The sequence below is a fragment of the Lytechinus variegatus genome, chromosome 1 (genome assembly GCF_018143015.1).
Source record: "Lytechinus variegatus isolate NC3 chromosome 1, Lvar_3.0, whole genome shotgun sequence".
In the NCBI taxonomy this organism is placed as follows: domain Eukaryota; kingdom Metazoa; phylum Echinodermata; class Echinoidea; order Temnopleuroida; family Toxopneustidae; genus Lytechinus; species Lytechinus variegatus.
Window position 1 is genome coordinate 96,070,402 of NC_054740.1, and position 22,101 is coordinate 96,092,502.

Here is a 22,101-nt window from a genome sequence, read left to right on the forward strand (position 1 = left end):
GTCATTGTAGGCCTGATAAAAGAGAGTGAGTTAGAATATAGGGAGAGTATATCCTCTTTTGGTAGGTGGTGCACTGAAAACCATCTGGTGTTGAATTCTAACAAAACTAAAGAAATCATCTTTGACTTCAGGAAGAAGAAATCTTTTGATCCTGTAGAATTCCCTATTCACATCGATGGTCATCCAATTGAAATTGTCCATAGTTATAGGTATCTAGGCACTATTGTTGATGACAAACTTGATTGGTCCGAGCAGACTAAAGCTACCACACTCAAGTGCAACCACAGATTGTTTTTTCTTCGGAAGATGAAACAATTTCATGTAAACGAGAAAATATTGTATTTGTTTTATACATCAGTTATTCAGAGTATCATCACCCATGACTGTGTTGCCTGGTATCACAGTGCCAGACAGAAGGATAAGGATAAATTGTATAGAGTCGTGAAACGGGCTAGTAGGATTACGAAGTGTGTTGTAGATTTGGATAGGATATGTCAAGGAAAGGTAGTTGACAAAGCCCAAGCAATAGTCAGTGATCACTCCCATCCATTAAATAAGAAATACAAACTACTTCGTAGTGGAAGAAGGTGGGAATCAGTTAAGGCCAGAACGAGCCGTTACGGAAATTCTTTTATTCCTTTCTCAATTCGTCTTCTCAACCATTAAATAGAAAACAAGTCACCTTATTGCAGAATTACTCTTACCCTTCAATACTGCCATCTATGTCTCCTCTTTAATACAATACAAAACTGCCACAAATGTAAAGAGTAATGATAGTAGTACTAATAGTAATAATAGTAATGATAATAATGATAATAATAATAATAATAACTGCAACTATAATGATTACAATAATAGTATCGACATCATGGTCAATGTAGAGTTGTGGATTTTTTATATGTGAATTATGCTTCAAGTAATAAATAAAATAAAATGACCTGATACTTTTACTTATTTAACAGTTTTAGAATGATGGTAATGATAATTACACAGAATATGCCTTCTTGTTGTTCGTATTTCAGCAATGATCTTGTTATACTCTTTTAATCGTCTTATGTATAAGAACGAATGTATTACGTGCATGCCAGTATTTTGTATTAATTTTGTCTCTCCTTGATTATGTATATTTGTAATTTGTATGTTTGCATGTAAACAAAATGAATTTCCATTAAGTTGGACAATAAAACATTATATTATATTAATACAGCAAAAGGGTGGATACCTACAGTATTAGCAACAAGATTCAAATACTGAAAGTGACAACAGAAATGTGAATTCTAAAAAGAAAGAATTTATTGAATTTCAGCAATCAAAACAAACAAACAAAAATTATGAAATAAGATTTTATCTATAAAATCTGGGAGCAATGTTCTTTTTTTATCAATTATTCTTTTTAACTTCTCAGCAAAATATACATTTGTTACTCATTGAATGACATTTTCATTAAGAAATCTGATTAAATAAACTTTAATAATGTTAATAACAGCTGAACTGTTATCATTCACTTTTTCCAGAGGATAGAAAGCAAAACTATTACCTTTACTATTACTATCACCTTCAAGTGTGACAAGCTTGAAGTGTCAGAGCAGTGCAACCTTTGAAGCTTCTGATTTAATCTGATTAAATAAACTTTAATAATGTTAATAACAGCTTGACTGTTATCATTTGCTTTTTCCAGAGGATAGAAAGCAAACTATTATCACCTTCAAGTGTGACAAACTTGAAGTGTCAGAGCAGTGCAACATTTGAAGCTTCTTTGCCATGAAATACAAAAAGCATAAAGCATTCCTCTGAGAAAAAAAGGACATTCAATCAAACTTACCGGAAATGGCAACTGCTAAAATCACAGCTACTTGTTAGACAGATTTGACATACACATATATGACTATAAACACAATAGACAATCAATAAGTGGTTTCCTGTGAATACCTCTGTCAAAGATTTCATTTCAACGAGATCACCCTGAATTGATAGATGCAAAAATAGAAGTTAACTGTAGTTGTAGCCATGATATAGAAATTAATTTTAACAAAATACAACCTATTGACCACCAAATGTTTGTATGAACAAATTATTAGCAGTTTATGTCAAAATTTTCTGTTAGAAACTGAATATAAATGCACAGCAACAAAAGAATTGCACCTTTCTTGCATTATTATCATACTTCTTGCTATGAAACTGTAATTACTACATTTTACACCTAATTTTCTGAGTTCTTCCGTTCATTTGACCTACATCAAAACACACACAAATATTGTCATTTTATCTGAAAAGAAGTCAATGTTACATATACCAGCATCTGTTGACCCAAAACCTTTTATTTTCATTTGGCACCACTCTCCAGAAAGAAAACTCATTAAAACTTCAAGGACCGTTTAGAAACTGACCACTTACGGCAGTTTTGAGAATTGATCTACAAGTACAAACTGATAAATAGTAATAGCTTACAATAATCTAATGTACAACAGAGGCATTAGGAAAGAAATCAATAACACAAAATTGAAATAAAATGACATACAACCTTCCTTTCCACTATCAAACATATTGCAAACCAAATCTAAATACAATGCTATTTTCCAACATTAGAAATGCAGAGAGCACAGAAATGCACTTTTGGGCAGGAGGGAGAGGGGGGGGGGGATAAAACTATTACCTGAAAAAAAGCAATTGCATCCTTTCTTATCCTGACTTGGCTTTACCAGTAAGTGACCGTGAACACTAAAATATAGAAACAAAAACAATTTGAAATTCCCTTCTCATATATCAGCTATACAAATGATATATGTTTATGACTCATCTACATATTTTTTTTTTACCTGAGACTCAAAATGCAGGAAAAGAATCTCTTAATTTCAAAAGATTTTTTAAAAAGCATTACCAATAAATTCCCACACAAAAAAGTATTTGTAGTTTCAAAGCACATTCCTAACAAAAAGATTTTAATAAATCACTGAAAGATTCATCTGTTTGGTGTGTAGACATGAGAAAACATCTCTTATTTCCCCCACAATCAAGGATTATTACCATTAACTTTTGCTTGCAAGGCTGGCAAGCTTCATCAGACCTTCGTATCTGACATTGTTGCTTGAATGGAACTCCACCCCCCCAAATAAATAATGATTTAGGACATTACATGCTCTCCCCCGTGTATAATCTGATTCTAATGCACCATTGGGCTGTTCCAGCAACAACTCAGACTATGACAAAGATCTGATGAAGCTTGCAGACTCCCAATTGAAAGCTTACCAACAAAAGGGTTAAAATTCTTGATTTTGGAAAAAAATAATATTTTCTTGTATCAAAGATGTTAACAGTCATATAAAACAAGGTACTGTAAATTCTCAAACTTGTAATATCAAAAGGACAAGATAATACTTGTATATAATAGACATGTAATGGAAGTTTATTGTCATATTAATGTGTATATTCAGTTCCTATCGCAGTTTATAAAACTTTTGAAGCCCTCCAAACATAACTGGTCAATTTGATAGGTTACGTTACCATCCCATGTACAATGATTCTGAATCTAATAACTTAATTCATGCATGACAAAAAATAAAGATCTGATCCATTGAAATCTGTTCTGCACTGCACTGACTTGAAGATTGACATTAATGAGAACTAGAATTATTATGACTCTTCTACATTCTTCTTCAGGAAGAGGGATACTGGCTATGAGAAAAATATTTCACTCCTAACATCTTAAATTATTTTTACGATGAAGTAGAGTAACAAAAATGCAGTATAAAATGATACCTAAATCAGGAATTGCGGACAATAAAACACAAGATGCCGAAAGAATCTTCAGAGAAAATGCACAAGAAATTTCTACAATCATAAAAATTAATAATAATCAACAAATTAAAACAAATATCTGGATATTGCCTTTCATCAAGTCTTTTGTACAAGATAAGAATTGGGTGAATGTCAATACCAAATCTTTGGTTGAAAAATTGATGCAACATATATATTACCAAAAGATATTACAATTATCAGAAAATGCCTATATTTGGAGCATTACCTCCCATTCCTCGAACACAAATATAAACCTCATAAACACAGGACTAATGCTTGGTGACTTTCTTTATTTCTTAGAGTGAGAATTATGTCAAAATTAGGATTGGAAAGAAATATCAAAGAATATATATATATACAGATCATAAAATGCATGCAACCAACCATATTTCATTGGGAAAATCATATCACTTTATTGCTTGATGATAGAAAACAAGAAAAATTGTGTCTTATGTGTTTCAAAAACAAATACCGGTAGACAGAATATATGACTATGCAGGAATAAGGCTGCAAATAACAGGGGTATATTTCAAATTGAAAATATCTTTACATGACATATTTCTCCTTAATAGTAAAGTTAACATTGAATATCTTCCAGAAAGAAAATATATGAAAGTTCACTTAATCATATTCATCAAAACATGATGAATAGTTGCAGCATGATGGAATGACCCTTTGTTATGATTCTGGTGAAGATGTTTAGAAAACTCACAATACAATCCTATCTTTAATAGCAATCCTACAGTAGCAACTGTTCTGAATAGAACATAGATTAGTTTGATGAGGGTGATGATTAACAGCAGTGTTTTGGTGAGATTATATTCAATAGAACAGACTTCCCAACACAGTATAAAGTATTGGATGTCAGGCTACATCTTGTATTCATTATGTCATCTATTTCAAAGAAAGGACTTAAATAGGGTAGAGAGGCATTTATAAAGAAAACCTTCTCGACAAGTGAAAGTACATGAATCAAAATCATCCATCCATCTTTCAAATTTATTCTACAATCTATTCAGATCTCTGAATAAATTAAGTGTATTCATAGGCTCAAATCTTTAAAAGATATCATAGATTTCTATAAAACGGGATAACAAGTCCTAGTTGTGCAAATATTGTAAAAATAGACATCACAGATTGAATAAAAGGACAAGTAAATGAAGAGAAGGCCAATTTCAAAGTTCATCACGGAATGAGTAGCGATTTTCACTTGGCATGAGTTTGACAAACTGGCTTTCAGGAGGATCAGTGTTCTTAGCTGTTGGTGGAGAGCCTGGTACTGTATTCTGTTGTTGGACTGGGTCAGGGCCATGATGAAACTCTCGATGAAGTTTACCTGAATGAAGATCTAATACAAACTGCTTCAGCTTATTTGGAACCCTGCAAAAGAATGTTAAAAATGCCAAGGATATTTTAGTAATATTCTTTGAAATATCATAATTCTCTACTATGAACTGATTGTGATTAGTAGGAAGTTATTATTTTGAGTGTAAACAAACTGTGAATATGTGATGATGATTACAGCACAAAAACATTGTGGTAAATTGCAAATAGGTTCAAAATCATGATAAACTATTCTTCTAATTTTGATAAACTCTGTCTTTGTAACAAAAAATACTACCAATTACATTTCAAATTGGCTGACTTAAAGTCCCAAAATTCAAGTGATCACCCACTATTTTAATACAGTCAAGCCTATTCACAACATTCACCCATTTATCATCTTGTCAATTTTTCCCTTGTATGATATTCGTTCTTGAAAAAGCCAATCTACAAATCAGCAAAAAATGCCATGGGGCATCCTGGCTAGTTTTTCATAGATATGAAAATTGATCTTTAAATCAAGTAAAATGACATATTTTTCACCATTTTGCAGACTCTGGTCTTTGTACTAAAAGGATTTGAGGAACAAATACCAACTAATGTTAAGTACAGTAGCCTTGCCAACGGCGTAAAATACTTAGGCTGCTAGCCAAAGGGAGAAAAAACAATACAAAATGGAAATGAAATTTTTTTTAATATGAAGAGTCATTTTATATAACCAGAATCATGATGAATTTGTATCAGACCTCACTTCTTATAATTTTCACTCTGTGTACTTCACAATAAAGAATATTGTTAGGCGACCTGAATGAAGTTGAGTAAAATAAAAGAAAGAGTAAAATGACACTTACGTTAATTCTTTGATGTTGGGGAAAAGATACATATGTCTGAAGCTATCTATAGCTATTACTGGTAGGTCTTTAGGGGTTTTCCCTAAATGATGTAAGGGATGAGTAAACTTTGTACCATCTGCAGTCAAGAAATTCACATTTCCTGAAAAAAGGCAAAAAGAAAGCAGTAAATAGGTAATGAAAATTAATTAGTTACTGACATTATTTAATATCTGAGAATATTCAATGACCACTACCGTATGAGACATAGAAGGCAGTCTTTACATCAATTTGAAAGATAGCTTGATTTCCACTGCAGAATATCACAATGAACAAGTCACAAATCATTCTGTGTATCAAGAAAATGTTTCATTTTGTGGCTGCTATATCCATTACATGTGAGAAATTGTCAAATTCACAGCTACACAGAGAGTAAGACTGAGATATCCAACTAAATTCAACATGTTCTATATCGACATTTAGGTGTTCAAACATCACATACTTTTGCTTTTAATCAAGGCAGCTCAGAAAAGATCGATTTTACAATGTTGACATACAGTATGGAATAAAATCCTTCTTTGCCTCTGACGAATTCTCTACCAGAGTAAGGAGACTGTTTCCATATAATATAAAGTGGCCACTATTGAAAAACAACTTTTCTGAACTGCCCTCGATTTCTTTTTTTTTTCATGTAAGGTTTGAACACCCCAATGACAATCCATAATTTCAGCATATTCTCACCTCTTTCAGATATCACCTCTCTTAAAATCATATCATTGAATTGTCTCACTATTTCTGAATCATCCGGATTGTGAAATAGAATCAAGAAAGGTAATCCTTCCTCTGTCAATTCCTGTGATAAAAGAAATATCAAAAGAATCATAAAGTCATTGTAACAAGCTCTAGAAGTTGTTGACAAGACATCTCTCTGTCTCTTAAATATACTTGTTTGATCACGTTTTATATAATACCTCCTTCTCAATTAAGCATGTGAGATAAAGCCAAATTGAAAATGTGATATTTCAATACAAATGCTCCATCACCAAGGTCAGCAGTTATCAAAAATATAAGACAATGTGTCAGATGCATAAAAATTAACAGTTGCTGAGGAGCAATTGCTTCAAGCACAAGCAATAGCTAGCCAAGCAAAAGATCATGCTTCAGAAATTGCTTTATTTCATATGCATAACCCTTTGCTAGTGCTTGAACCCTTTTCTTGCTTTCAGAAAGCAATTGCTACGGGTTTGAACAATATCAACGTCTCGCTGGTGCAAACACGACTTACAGAATAGGCAGAGCTTGAACGCAAAGGTGTGGCAATGTAACTTACCGCTTCTTTCATATAACATCTTTTCCTCAGACATGATGTCAAACTAACTTGTTTGATGTTGTTTCTTTTTTATAAATTCATATATTCGGCATTTCGATTGCACTTATTAGAAAAACATATATGTAGGTTACGGTACACCTTGGGGTTCTCTCTCAGGTGCATAAACATGACTAAAAAACACGAACGCCCTGATCAATCAAACGCTCAAGCTGCTCTGACGGAGCTTGAAAAAAACTCCAGCAAATGCTTAAATGCACAAGCAAAAAGTTTGCTTTGTGGATACGCTTTTAGCAATAGCTAACCGGTGATTGTCAAGGTGATGCTAGCAGTCAATTAGCGATTGCTTGTACTTATGAGCAAAAGCATTGCTTGCTCATTTTTATGCATAAGGAATCAAGCAAAAGCCAAGCAAAATCAATTGCTACTTTTTATCCATCTGACCCATTGTATTGGTTTTCACTAACTCAGCATACACAACAAAGGATTTTCCTTTAATAGCAGTGGTCAACATCAATGTTGTACCTGTTCCAAAATATGGTTTCACAAAGAATTCAGGGAAATTTGATCTACATGTATCAGACAGGTATGATCACTTAAAAGAATCCAACGTGTGAAATGTAATGATCACCTTCATTCACTTTGCAGAATTAGCCTTTACAGAGTAATTATTCTAGATCATTGAAATCCAGCAAGTTTGGTAACAGCCGAGAAGTACAGATTAATCCAATACCACCAGGTTTGCAGCAAAGTGATATACTAACACCAATTCTCTTTTTCATTACTACTGACTATCCCACTTGTTGATGTTCAGAAGCTTTCTTAAAAGCATATCCATACGAATATGACAATTATAAAAAAAAAACATTTTCCAAATCTTTGACAATTATTCATAGGATCTCAGCTCACCTCTCCATTTTCAAATGTGATTTCTCGAACCAGTGGAATACATTTATCAGTGGACCACGCTCTTAGAAGTTCTACATTAGTCATTGGTCCAAGGTATATCATGTCTTGATCTATAGACTGTCAAAAAATAAAAACAGAAATGTACAAAGTAAATGTAAATTACTTGATCCTTTAATATCAATTGTTGAAAAAGTTGTATTTTAGTATTTTTCAAAACGAGTCATGATAAAATCATTACAAAGAAGGTGCAGGAAAATATGAAATGTTGACTAAAAGTAAATTAGAGAAAGAGAAAAACAGACAGTTCCTGGTACTTCAAGACCATAATCTCGGAAAAAAATAAACACAGACTCTTAACAAAGATTTACTTCTTTCATTCTTCTGCCTCTACAGAGTCAATATCATATCCTTGTGGAATTTGTAATTAATGGACATAAATTTTACACTTTGAATTGTACTTCTGAGAATATGCACAAATCCTGTCGCACAAATTCCATAAATCAGTAAGTTTGTATCCTCATCAAACAAGTTTAGCAGCATATTTGGAAAGCCAATGAAATATCAAATAAAATTGAATTTGAAATTGAAAAGAATGTACACGCAATAATAAGCAAAAAGAAACATGAGGATTAATACGATGATGGTGATGATATGATGATAAAAGGAATATGAACCCTTACCCTCGGGGGTCGGTACATAATGCTATTTCCTGGAGCCAACTCTTTACTGAAGGCTTCTCTGTAATAAACAAAAACAAACAAATCTGAGAAATAGAACTAATATTGAAATTACATTTTGTGTTGTAACTTATACCCTTTTCATAAAGCTATCTTCCAATTAGCCGCCTAAGAGTAATGCGGAAAATTCAATAAAAATTGCGTTCATAAACTCTGAAAATAAGCCGCATTATTTTTACGAACGCCCGTCCTGAAAAAGGCGAATAATCGCCATGACAACTGGACACGCCCCCTCCGATGCGGTTGTGTTGGAAAAGGGTGACCTTGTGACCGCACCATGGCAATTATCCTCATTATTTGGAAATGCGTTCATAAACTCAAAATCTTATCCCGATGCCGCTATTATGCGGATAATAGCAGCATCAGAGTAATGCGGATAACTCTTGTCCTCCTCCAATTTTACGACCAAATTATGCTGCTATTAGCCGCCCAATTCATAGTAATTGGGTTTATGAAAGGGGTTATAGATTCCATAAATTGAATTCTATACTGAACTATAAAAAAGAACAATACATAGAAATGAATTCATTCAATGGGAAAAAGTAAAATCTCATTCAATACTATGAAAGTGAAAATTTTCGCTGTGTGGAAATTTTTGTGGATTTCATGGCGAGATCGGCGAGCGCGAATTTAAAAACACGCAAATTTATGAGCATCTATTTTAATGCAAGTTTCGAAATGCGGTTCAATTACGTGTATAGTTTTGGCAAAGAAACTGCATAATTTGACCTATAGAGGGCGACATTTAAGCAAGCAAGCTTGAGCTCCAAAATCAAATCACATGCATCGCAAGAATTTGTTCCAAAGCAATGCAATCATTTTTTTACAGTCGCAGATCGGTATTTAAATTATGATTTTGGTTGAAATATAAATTGTTTTTGCTGTTTGACTTTGATTTGTGAGTGTTTAAATGTTGGCCTGTTTAGTTTTTAAGAAGCGTTGGGACAATTGCCCAGGTGTGATTGATCCCATGCAATTTGAATATCCGTAATCCCCTGTCCTTAACCAGTGCTCGCCCATCCATACAAGGCCAGCAGCGCCTCAGTTTTGCCTTCCCGATGTCCGCCCCGCAAAGAAATGTTGCGCTATTTGTCACAAAAGCTCATGATTGGATCAAAACAATGCTGAATTACGCTGCTTTAGAGCTAGAATTATGATCAGAAAATACAATTTCGTCGTTGAAATATTAATTAAAACCAGTCACAGATGGGGAAGAAGGAAGTGCCTTTGTTATTATGGAGTGTGCAGCACGAATTCAAGAACCCACGAGTATGTTTTGAAGCCACCGAGCGCGAAAAAATAACAGCGTTTACAGCACTATATTCTGGGCACTAATACTGAGTGAGCAAAGATGTACCATGAAGCAAACTAAGCATTAGTAGATCCATTACCAAGGAATTTCTGAAATCAGACCAAATGGATATCATATAGAGCCCTGCATTGATTGGTAATAACCCAATGAAAACATTGTTACATGAGCTTTACAGAATTTAACCAAAGAAGAAGTCCTGTTTATAAATACCTACATTGTGCTTCCGCAGACCATTATAACTTCATGCAAATAGTGAATGTTCAAATTATGACGAGAGTAGGGCTAGGCAACATGTTAAATCACGTCTTTTTATTGCAAGAATCTAGTTATTAATATAGGCAATGTGCACCTTTTCAATGCAGCTTTCCTGCAATTACTTTGATCATGAAATACAGTATATGGGTTGGAAATGAAAGTTGGTTTACTGGATTCCCCTAGAAAGACAAGGCTCTGACCTCTTATTAAAGCTAAATGATAGAGTAGATGGTAGTAAAACACTAATTTCGTGAGAAAGTCTGTAAAACCAATGTTAAGTATGACTACATCATCGTGGATCTAGATCTGGTACAGTTACATAAACTGAACTTTGTGAAATCATAAAATCTCAGCTGAAATACGATCACACTGAAGATCGCCAACACAGATAAGCACACATGGGAAAGTGTATTATTATTGCTGGAATAAAGACCTGATGGAAGTGACCGGATTGGCGCTTATTTTGTTATTTCTCAGCAACTACACAATTTCTTCCAGAATCCTTTGGCACATACATGTATTACAAACAGACACTTGGGTGGTCATTATATTAGATTCTGTAAAAAGTCATTTTGAGATCGTTACCAGAACTGGAATTATTTACCTTGAAGGTATCTCATATAAAAACAACTCACCCTGATCCAGCATAGAATGTGCAATCATCTCGTAGACTACTTGCAACCCTCTTAAATGTACCATAATCAGCATCAGCATAACTCCTGAAATATCCAATGACTTTACGTTTGCTCTCCTATTACAAATATAAAAATCAGCAATTCATGAATAAATTTTTCACTTGATATAAATCTTATGCATTGATACAGTTCTTAAAAACAAACCGAATTGGTAGCTCCTGAAAAAGATGAATAAGTACAATGTATGAGTTAAACTTGTTGAGACCAAATCAAAATTTTCATCTGACCCAAATTTATTGTAAGAGGGCTCTTTTTGTAAAGTTACCTTGGCTATTAGGTAAACAGCCTATGTCTGAGTGTATACTCTTTGCCTGATAGCAAAATATATCCTTGGGGAATTCATGACAACATCAGAAATGGTTACGATGTTATGATTATCATTCCTAAAGGTAATGTCATTACTAAAATTAATATTTTACAAATAAAAGATAACATTAAAAAGAAATAGATAAAAATATTCAAAAATATGCTGATAAAAGCATCACATTCAATTTGAATGAGCAGAGAGACAGCCACGGTTGAAATATAATTGGCTTATGACCACGGGGGGGGGACATATTCCTATAACTTTGTAACTTTGGCAGGTAAAAATATACGAAGCATAAAACACTACTTTATGATGTATCATTTCAATGCCATTCCCTGACGAGCATTCATTATTATCTAGTGATGTCTGTTCTGAACAGTTGGCTGCAAAACACATCTGTCACCTTCTGCAATATGTTCTAACCTCCCCATAATCAAAACAAGCTAAGGTTGGATGCTACCAACAAATATCACTCTGTAGAAAACTGCAGAATAGTGGTGGTTTGATTCACCTTTTTACTTATTCTTTACTGCACTCTTCCTTAAGGCGTGGTCACACCGCCCGAGCGTTGTTGGAGTGGTCGAGGAGCGGAGAGAAAAAACCATCACCGCTCGCTACCATTTACCATTTTCGATTTTGATTGTTGTTTTTTTGTTTTCGATTGTTTTTTTCGATTTTTTCCCCAATTTTGAGAGCGAAATTAGACCCCCTTTCCCTACCGCTCCACGACCGCTCCGGCGGTGTGACCAGGCCTTTACTTGCAATGAATTTTCCTTTGATTCTATTTTAATTCCACAAGAAAAAAAAACTTGAGGCAAATTTACTCTTTTCCAATCACCTTGCATTTGTAATAACCATACAATGTATAACAATAGCATGTACAGTAGTCAACATTCATGGCATATAACCCTTCAAATGTGTACTACTAATCCACGTTTACAAATCAATGCCTGAACATTTTTATGTAGGGTGGAAAGCTCTCTGGTGGACTATGAGAATATTATGTATATGTACATATTAAAAACCTACATCTAGACCAGATACATCATCTGGACTTGCAAGCTGGATTACTGGGTCCTTCAAGTTTTCCCTGATGTGTGCCACAAAAGCATCCTTTGATCTCTGTGACCTGTACTCCCTCTTGGCAAGCTGACCTCCTCGGAATAACTTCAATGTTGGGTATTTGGATATGTGGTACTTCTTGGCTAGGGCCGCTAATGGTATGAAGGGAAAAAATTAGATAATGCACAGGATCTGTGAGTAAGGAATATCAACCATAGATCTGTATCTATTGGCAGCATTCTAACATTAAAACACAATCAACATCAAGATGTGAATTTATTTGTAGTAAATGATTGGCATAGTTGGGATTCTTGATACCGGAAATCAAAACTCTTAAGGTACACCTAGCAATTTTTCAAACATGAATCATAACTGAATTTTTAAGGTCTACTTTTTATCAGAAAGTGAAAGCAAACAATGCTTTGATTTACTTATCCCAAAAGAGGAAATGCATTTCTTTTTTCATTCATGAAATGAAAAATATTTCCTGCTATTCCTTCATAGCTATAATAAATTGTACCATTATTCAAGGAAGTCAGGATACAATAACACAAAGCTGCTTAAAGTGATTGGTTAACATTGGTTTGACTTTTAAAAAATCTGAGCTAGAAGGTCACACTTGTCACCTGTGTCTGCGATATGTTACAAAAATGAAGCCCAGAAAAAATTGCATTCGAAAATAATTATTTAGTGCTTCAAAAATTGAAATATAAAGTGACCGGAAACACCATCTTAATTTCATCCCATACACTTATGTGTACTATTTAGGTGTCTATAAGATGCCTATTTACAAAATCGGGGTTTGCCTTGTAGTTTTCGCTTTTCATTCTCAATAATGGTTGTTTTCAGGGTTTATTAGTTCTAATACATGCACTTGTACACATGTTTCATCTTGGTTTGAGAATTTTTTAAATCGGCTGCTCACAAAGTTAAACAATACCTTTAACATCTGTAGAGATTACTACTTCAAATTCAACTACCACCAGCTGTTGCACTGGGTAAAATATTTCTTTTAACAATGTCTCCCAATCAAAAGTTTTTAATTAGTCTCAATCCCCTTCTTACTTTTAATACTGATCTCTTCCATTGTTTCAGTAATGTAAAAGAGGAATTTCCACAAAAAGTTAAATAAAATAAAAACAAATAATCAAAACACTGACCAGCCAAACAGTTTAAGACTTCTAATACCTACATGTGCGTGTTTGTAGATCCAAACTGTAACCTCCTCACAATACATGCCACAGCTGTTTTCATAAAACTGACATTTTATTCAACATAACAAATGATTTCAGGAACTTCCACAGAGCCAAATATAAGGTCTTCACTGCAAAACTTGTGCCATTCTGATTTCAGGGAATTTGTTGTATTTAATACAGGCTTGCATGCATCCACAAGCTTTTATGCTGCTTACTAATTTTATCATAACAATGCTAAAAATATCAGTACATGTACAAATCTTGATGACATGAACGTTGATCAGAATATTTTGTGACCTTATTTTTTAATTTTCGGATTTAATCTAAATCTGGCAAAAGTGGTGACTCATGGAAGTCATGTAAAAGAGCATAAAATATAGCTCATTTCAGTGTTTTTATCTAAAAAATAATGTAGCCCTAAGCAGAATAAATAAGGACAAACATCTCTATAATGGCACATATTACAATTAAGATACTTTGAGTCAGAATATAGAATGCACAATTAGGCATCACTGCTCCATACAGTTTGTAGATAGAAACAAAATACCCCGGTAAGAACTGGATCAACTTTAGACTCAAGTTGGTGATATCATCAACAATGGTTTAATTCTACAATGTACTCACGATATTTATCACAATCAAGGCCTCCAAAGACTACCTGGCCCTGTACAGGAAACTCTTGTTGGGCAACCTTAGCAGCTTCTTCAAATATAGGCTTTAACATCTGACTGAATCTACACCTGTTATATTAAACAATAATAATTTGAAAAAAAAAATGAGTAAGATGTATGACAGAGTACCCTGTATTACAATGTGTATAAAACACAACTCAAAACTTAATTTCTTTAAAAATCAATGATTTTAAAGAATTTTAACATTAAAAAGAAAACTACAATTTAAAGCATATTTTTCATCTTTGTAAAGTTATTTTAGACTGGAGTAAAAAAAAAACCAACATGCATTTTTTAAGTGTGCTGTATTTGAAATAGATGAATACATGAATGATTGTACAGGTCTGAGAAGTTGTTCAAGTTGTAAAATTGTGTGTTGCTAAATGAACTGCTTTTATAAAGGAACACTGAATTTTACAATGTGAGTGACCTCCATGTATTGTATTTTGTATTTAATTCTTATTTTTGTGTGTGTGTTGCATGAAGTTTAAATACCGTATTGCACCTGTAACAGCTGTACAGCTACAGATAAAAGGCAATAGGTTTGATGTGTTTAGACTTTTCAGACCAATACACATACAGTGTAGGATAAGTTTGAGCAAACTTGTGTTCAAAGTGTTAAAAACTGTAAACTGTCATAATTTACTTTTATAAGAAAAAGGGTGTTTGTATAGGTATGTATTACATCTCATACATGTAATTACTACAATGTTAATTAATACTGCAAACAAACTAGACTCAAGAGTGAGAACGAGTACACAGTACATATGAGTACTATGATGCCTTTGTTTGATCATGACTCTGCAAAGAAAAATCACGTAATTCAATGTAGTATACATGTACGTGTACACATAAAAAAAATCAATTAAATCTTGCAAAGGTACAGTGTATGTTTGCACATTTACCGCTAAACAAACATCCCTGAGCACAGCTGTACAGTTTCAATCAGTGAAAATGGATGAAGCTGTTCAGGAACTCTTGTGATGTACCTGTTTACAAGATATGACTACGTTTATAGCACAACAAAGAACAAATTATTACAGAGGCTCTTGTGAAATTAATGAAGGCCATTTTAGGGCAAGCCACCTACAGTTAGGATATGTCAGTGATTAATCACACACATATTCCAAATCATGTGCCCTGTAATTCTCATTAACAAAAAAGAAAGGGTAAAATCCTTTTGATTATGACGTACATGAATCAGATCATGGTACTGATAGGCAGTATTTCCCACATTGTGATTCAGACAAATCCTTCAAAACTGAAAAGTAACATGTCCTTAACATGCACATGTTTTATAATATCCATACTTAATACACTGTGCAAGAGGAATTAAAACTGAAAGACCAGTTTCAAAGTGGTGCCCCTTTGTCCTTGCAATATGGATTTAAATGCTTAATGCTTTCAAACACCCAATTTCCAAGTATATGACATATTCCTTGCACTGTTAACCTAGAGCTCTAAATGATATTAACAGGATGTACTTGACATGTATTTCCTGGAATTGAATCTTCCAAAAATACTTAATTATTAAAAGTCCAAATACAATATACAAGTATTTGTCCATACCCAGCATATTTAGTGACTGTACCAGTAACTATTTAGTTACTATTAACTATTTTTAGTGACTTTTTCAGTAAGACTGAAAGAACAATTTTCATGTTAAATTGTACCAGAATAACATATTATTTAGATATATAGTATTCATTACTTACATCAGAGATTCAGTCATACCAATAGTTTAATAATGTGATTCACATCACAATTCATGTTTGAAAATAAGAATCCTCATGTAGTTCATGAATAACTTCAATTGCTATTGAAGCAAACTATCCAACTACACATAAGTACAGTACTAGTATGTAATTGATGCACATTGACTACACGTATACACATGTATGCGCATTATTCAGTCTGGCCCTGGGAAAAATGTGCAGTCACCATGAAGAAAATTACTTGTCAATTATTCATAGTGATCTCAAATACTGGAATAGTCTACATGTACTTGCATGCAAGCTCAGGATAAACAAATGAATTACTAGTAGTATTTGTAGCAATAGGATATACTGTATAAAGAGAGTGTATCATATTCCTGATGATGAATATACTAATGATAATTAACACATGCATACGCATCCGTCGTCAATGACTACCGGTAGAAATAATATGATTCCATCTATAGGGGATGGCGGGGTAAGTTGTGACACTTTTGCATTTTGCATGTTAGAATTGATATGACTAGTAATATTGTAGAAATCAAATACATGTAAGTACCTTGCCTTTAAATTTGATTCTTGGGAAATCTTTTTCACCAATAGATAAATTTCTACCCCCACACTGAAAGTCATCGTGACCTTAGAAAAAAACGAGGTCAAATGGCTCAACTTGCCCCATCTGTGGGTAAGTTTTGCCACCGTCTGGGGTAAGTTGAGCCACAAAAACTATGTACAAAATGTATGCAGAAAGAACCAGGATGTCAATTTTTCATTTAAAGTCTTTTCACTTGCTAATTCTCTATAAACACTAACATCTTCTAGTCAAAGAACTTTCAAGTGAATTTGCTCCTTTCTGCCTGCATATCAACGGCTTTTTACATTTTTTTTTTACACATCACCATAAGAATTACTATGGCTCAACTTGCCCCATGTTGATTTGGCTTAAATTACCCCAGTCCAAACTTATTGCGATATTTTCACATCCACACATTTCTCATGCATTCATCAAGTAAAAGACTATGACAAAAATGAGATCATGATTCAAATCATGATTCTGGCTTGAGGTCGCATTAACGCAGCCTAAGAAAGAGGGTGGATGGAGAATGGTATTCATTCTAAGTGTACAGCAATGTTAAGCCTACAGAGCTGAAATGTTATTATGGTTTTAACAGATCTTACCAATTGGCATAAAAGTTGACAAAGACAATATCATTGTGCTGCAAAATTTTGTCCATGTTAGAGTCTGATAGCTCAACAGTAGCTTGCTGGTTTGTATGGCATACCACAGAACATAGCTGTAAAAAAAGTCAAGCATAAAATCAATTTTAGCATTATTCATTGAAAGACATATTGATTGTATTAATTTTAGAACGCTACACAGATGCTCTATTAAAACATAAATCCAAGAGCAGAATATTGATGTAGTGTACAGATAATATATTTTTACTTATCCCACTGACTGATTTGGAGCTTTATGGACAAGGAAAACATTGATGGACATAAAAAGCATGTATGTAACTGACTGAATAGACCGAAATCATCACTCTCTGTACCATCTGTTGTTCCAATCAACTACATTGGCTGACTTGTCTTCACTTTATAGTGAAGGGGTTTCAATTAGGCCTGAGTCATCCTGTTTTTGTGTACAATGACCACCCATAATTTTATAGTGAAAATGGCGGGCCTCCAAAATAAAGAAAATCATAAGAAATTCAGAAAACTAGCACCAAAGACGATGAATATCAATCACTTTTTGCCTTTATTTCCTTGTAACATAAATCTGGATCTATCAAACTTACACACAAGATATATGATTTAACAAACCATTAATGAACCTAGTAGAACTACATGCACATGTATGAAAATAATAGGAACAGGCAGGATTTCTCATTTTTCTTGCTTGAATTTATTGACCCAAATCACTATAATTCCTGCGCATAGGCGCAGTCATTTTTTTCTGTTGTATTGTTTGTTCTCTTTAATAGTTACTTTGAAATTGAATAGTTAAAAGCTAGATTGCAAGATGGCTGCTCGTATGCAAAAGGTTGATTTCAAACGACATTTTGGATGATATTTTTCATTTAAAAAAAAGGTTATCAATCACAAATTATAGGTGGGACGCAGGAAAAATAATTGACAAGAAAAAAAAAAGAAAAGGAAAAAAGGTTACCAACAAAAAATTTAGGGGGGGGTCATCCCCCCCACCTAAAATTTAGGGGGGACATGTCCCCCGTTCCCCCCGCTTCCACCGCCTATGATTGTAGGTGCTAAAGGCGTTGCTGTATTACCCCAGATACAAGCAAGTCTACCGTTTCCAGTGCGCACAGCTTTTTGAGTAGGCATAATTACTTCCTGACGGTACCCATCAGGGTGCTATATAACTTTTTAGAAGCTTGCCCATTCGGGCAAGTAAATATTTTAATAGTTGGAATATACTTGCCCAAAATCTATTTTGCCCGAAAAAAAATCCTTGAAAAAAAGCTTTACCTCTTCAAAGGAAATTTTGCAGTTATCTAAACCATTTATCTTTTCTCTCTTTTGACATGAACTGATCTACCTTGTTAATATTGCATTTTTTTTCGAAAGTGAATTTATCTTGTATGCCATGACCAAAATTAGGGTCCATATCTTATCATATGGACCCTAATTTTGGTAATTCTTCTGTGAGAATTTTGCTTGCCCCGGGCAATCGGGCAAGTGCTTGTGTAGCACCCTGCCCATTAACCTCACCTGGGTTGAGTGCAGCACTTTAATTCACTTACATGTATAGTGATATAGTGAAATATACATTCTTAATTTATTTCTGAGCATTATGGAATTAAGGGAATTTTTATCAGTTTCGAGGTATTTTGGGTCACTTTTTAAACATTTACCAAAATGTTTCAATGGTCGTTTGATGTCAGCTGTAAATTAAGAGTAATACGTGCCCATAGTTTGTGTATAAACTCCACATCTAGAACTTAGGTATTTTCATAATGTACATGAACCAATAAATATTATAAAATATAATATTGGCTAATGCAAGTATTTTACAAATCATGATATTTATCAGCCAATGGAAGCATTTTTTTATTTAATTTGGCATTGCTCATGATATCTGTATCTGTTCAACTTCTTACATGATTTTTCTTAATTTTAGTATCATATTTTCTTGTAAAAATAAGGTTGTAGGCCTAAGTGCCTAATGGGGGGAAATGAACTTTTTCTCCATTTACAAAATTGTGTGATAAGTTAAACAAATCAAGTATTTTGGAGCAACATTGTCTCCAAAAGTTGGTGTGTGGGCCCTATGCTTTGCTGTAACAGTAAGCCTAGCCAGGAGGCTTCTAGAGAGTAAAAATAATTTACTAACGTAAGCTTACGTGTAACGTTAGTAAATGATTTTTACTCTCTAGAAGCCGCCTGGCTAGGTAAGCCTACGTTAGTACGTACATGTATGTATTACAGTAGAAATAATTTTACTCCCCAGAACTTAGCCTCAATATGTAAAATGTGACTGATTCAGTGATTGATCCAGAATGAGAGAAATTTGCTATAATTTATCAGTCGGTGCAAAACTGCATTATTAATAGGATCCACAATTCGTTCATGTCTTTCTGCAACGCCAAAGCCAAGGCAATGGGTCCCCGGCCCATGCAATAGCCCATATGTTGCCCATTTTTGGCCATGGTCCACACCATGGCTCAGCCTAAGGCGGTCAACAGTCCATGGCATAGGCATAGTAGTAGTAGTAGCATCAATAGTAGTAGGCCAGTGAAGGCCTCGCTTATCAAGCGACTACACCCTCTCACAACACGGGAACACAGTTGACATTAGCGACATCTCAAAATTAGACTCTCGGATCACATATCTACCTTAATTTAATTCATATCATTCGTCAAATCATATTACCAAGGGATAATTACAATGCCTCCTTATGAAATAAACCCACACTTACCAAAAATACTACTGTAAAAACGAAATACCGGCAACTTTGCAGCCTGAAGGAATCCATTTTGGCGAGTCTTCTGCTGAGCGAACCAACAGCAGCCACGTTAGATTTGAGGTCAAAGGTGAAAACAAGAGGCGAGTTTCACGACGATATTTTGGTGTGTCATAAATATGCATTGTCAACAATGGCTTATTTTGTCCTCGTGAAACTAGCCCCACAATATTAGGAATCATGGGCTAGGAAAAGTTTGCCTTCAAACTTTTTGGCATTACTTTTAATACATGTACCATCTTTATTTCTAGATTTTCATAAGTCAGTCTGAACTAGAGCTCTATTAATTGAAGAGAATCAAGTATATAGTTCAAGGAAACTAAAATAGATCTAAATATAATCAGGGGCCGCGGAACGGTTTTCAAAGTGGGCGGGGGCTGACACTGCAAAAAAATCACAATCCTCAGCCCCCCCCCCCCGCTTCCGTGGCCCCGATATACCAGTATATTTGCATAAATGAGCCAACAATTTTGAGGGGCTATAGCATATAATATCGGGCAAAATTAAGTATAAGATGTGAGCCAGCGAAGCCAGCAAGCAAATAACTTTGACTTTTTATTTTTATTACATTTAAGCTTCAAATATATCCTTCTCGATCTTTCCTTTTCTCTCTTTTTTTTTTGGGGGGGGGGGTCGGTGGTCCACCATGCCAGTGGATCGAATGTAGATGCAAATAAATTGTTGATGTTCATATATGTTTGAAAATGTTTATAAAATTTCTTTTGTTTTTCAAGGTATGTTTGGGACTTGCTCATTTCGATCCATAGGGGGCGAGTCCCCCCCCCCCCCGCTAAAAAGGGGAGGAAAAGTGGAGGAAGAGAAGGGGGAAAGAGACGAATAGCCTAGGAAAAGAGAGTGGAAGAGGGGGAAGGAAGAAAATAAAAAAGAGTCTGGGGAACTTGAGGGAAAGTGAGAAAAGGGGAAGAAGAGAAGAAAATAAGGGGGGGGGGAGAAAGATAAAGAGGGAGAGAGGGAGAAAGGGAATTTTTTTTTTTTTTTTATTTGTATGTTCTCATTTACATCGTCACTGTACATAGAACAAAAATAAAAAATCAACATCATGATATACATTACAATGAGAAAGGGAATTTAAAATAGAGAAGAAAGAAGCTAGAGAGGAAGAGAAGGAAATATAAGAAGAAAAAAGGAGGATCGAAAGAGGGGAAAGAAGAGAAGAAAAAGGAAGAGGGAAGCAAAGAGAAGAAAAAGAAGAGGCCGGGGAAAAAACAAGAAGAAAAAAGAAGGGGAGAAGATAATACAAAGACAGGGGGAAAAGAAAAGGAGAGTAAGGAAAAAAGAAAGAGAGAAGGAAAAAAGAAGAGGGAAGAGGGTGAAAGGAAAGGAAAAAAGAAGGGGAAAGAGAAAAAAGAAAAAGAGGAGAAAGGGAAAAGGAGAGGGAAGAGAAAAGGGGAAATAATTAAGTGAGCGGAAGCGCCCATGCACATTTTGACCGGGGCACCGATTTGATGTTCAAACTTGCAGGGGGTGCCAAATTGACGTTCGAACTAGGGGGCGCCGAATTAACCTAGAACTTGATTGGGGGAGGGAGGTAGGTGCCAAACTGATGTTCGACCGGGGGACGACAAATTCATGTTTCAGAGGGAGGCATTAGCGTACCTATATACGGGGGGGGGGGGCAGTCTGCCCCCCTGACGAGCTTGAAGACCTTTTTTTCCCTACTCCATGCAAATTCATGTTCGACAAGGGGCGCCAAATTGCTTGTATAGCCTGGTATTAGAAAGAGACATGTCTTGCCCTCACCCCCGAAAACCTGAATAAATAAATCCAGCTGAAATATCCCGTTTTTATGATAACATACACACAAAAAATGTGCTCGCGATTCAAGTTTGTTTAGAAATGATAGGATCCTGTTCAGGATCACAAAAAAAGCTGAATATATAAAACTCGGTTAGCGCTATGCGCTCTCAACGTTTGATTAGAGAGTTACGTATCCTCTCCATAGATCCCACGTAATTTATAAGTCC

At 34.6% G+C, this 22,101-nt stretch overlaps 1 protein-coding gene across 1 annotated transcript; it reads right to left on the bottom strand.

Annotated features, from left to right (window-relative positions):
* Positions 1 to 1,271: 1,271 nt before the first annotated feature.
* Positions 1,272 to 20,192, bottom strand: LOC121429561 (endoplasmic reticulum resident protein 44-like). Its single transcript, XM_041626644.1, has 10 exons — positions 20,072 to 20,192; positions 17,314 to 17,429; positions 14,373 to 14,488; positions 12,520 to 12,704; positions 11,124 to 11,239; positions 8,865 to 8,922; positions 8,185 to 8,301; positions 6,690 to 6,801; positions 5,970 to 6,111; positions 1,272 to 5,175 (listed from the first exon to the last, which is right to left on the bottom strand). The coding sequence occupies exons 1-10, from the start codon at positions 20,126 to 20,128 to the stop codon at positions 4,971 to 4,973; spliced, it is 1,224 nt and encodes a 407-aa protein (XP_041482578.1). The 5' UTR covers positions 20,129 to 20,192; the 3' UTR covers positions 1,272 to 4,970.
* Between the last annotated feature and the right edge of the window lie 1,909 nt (positions 20,193 to 22,101).

Coding starts and splice junctions, on each gene's coding strand:
- LOC121429561 (XM_041626644.1), bottom strand. CDS start 20,128: ATGGATTCCTTCAGGCTGCAAAGTTGCCGGTATTTCGTTTTTACAGTA. Junction 12,705..14,372: donor CCTTGATTGTGATAAATATC/GTGAGTACATTG, acceptor TCATACCATTAG/CGGCCCTAGCCAAGAAGTAC. Junction 6,112..6,689: donor AGAGGTGATATCTGAAAGAG/GTGAGAATATGC, acceptor GCCTTTTTTCAG/GAAATGTGAATTTCTTGACT.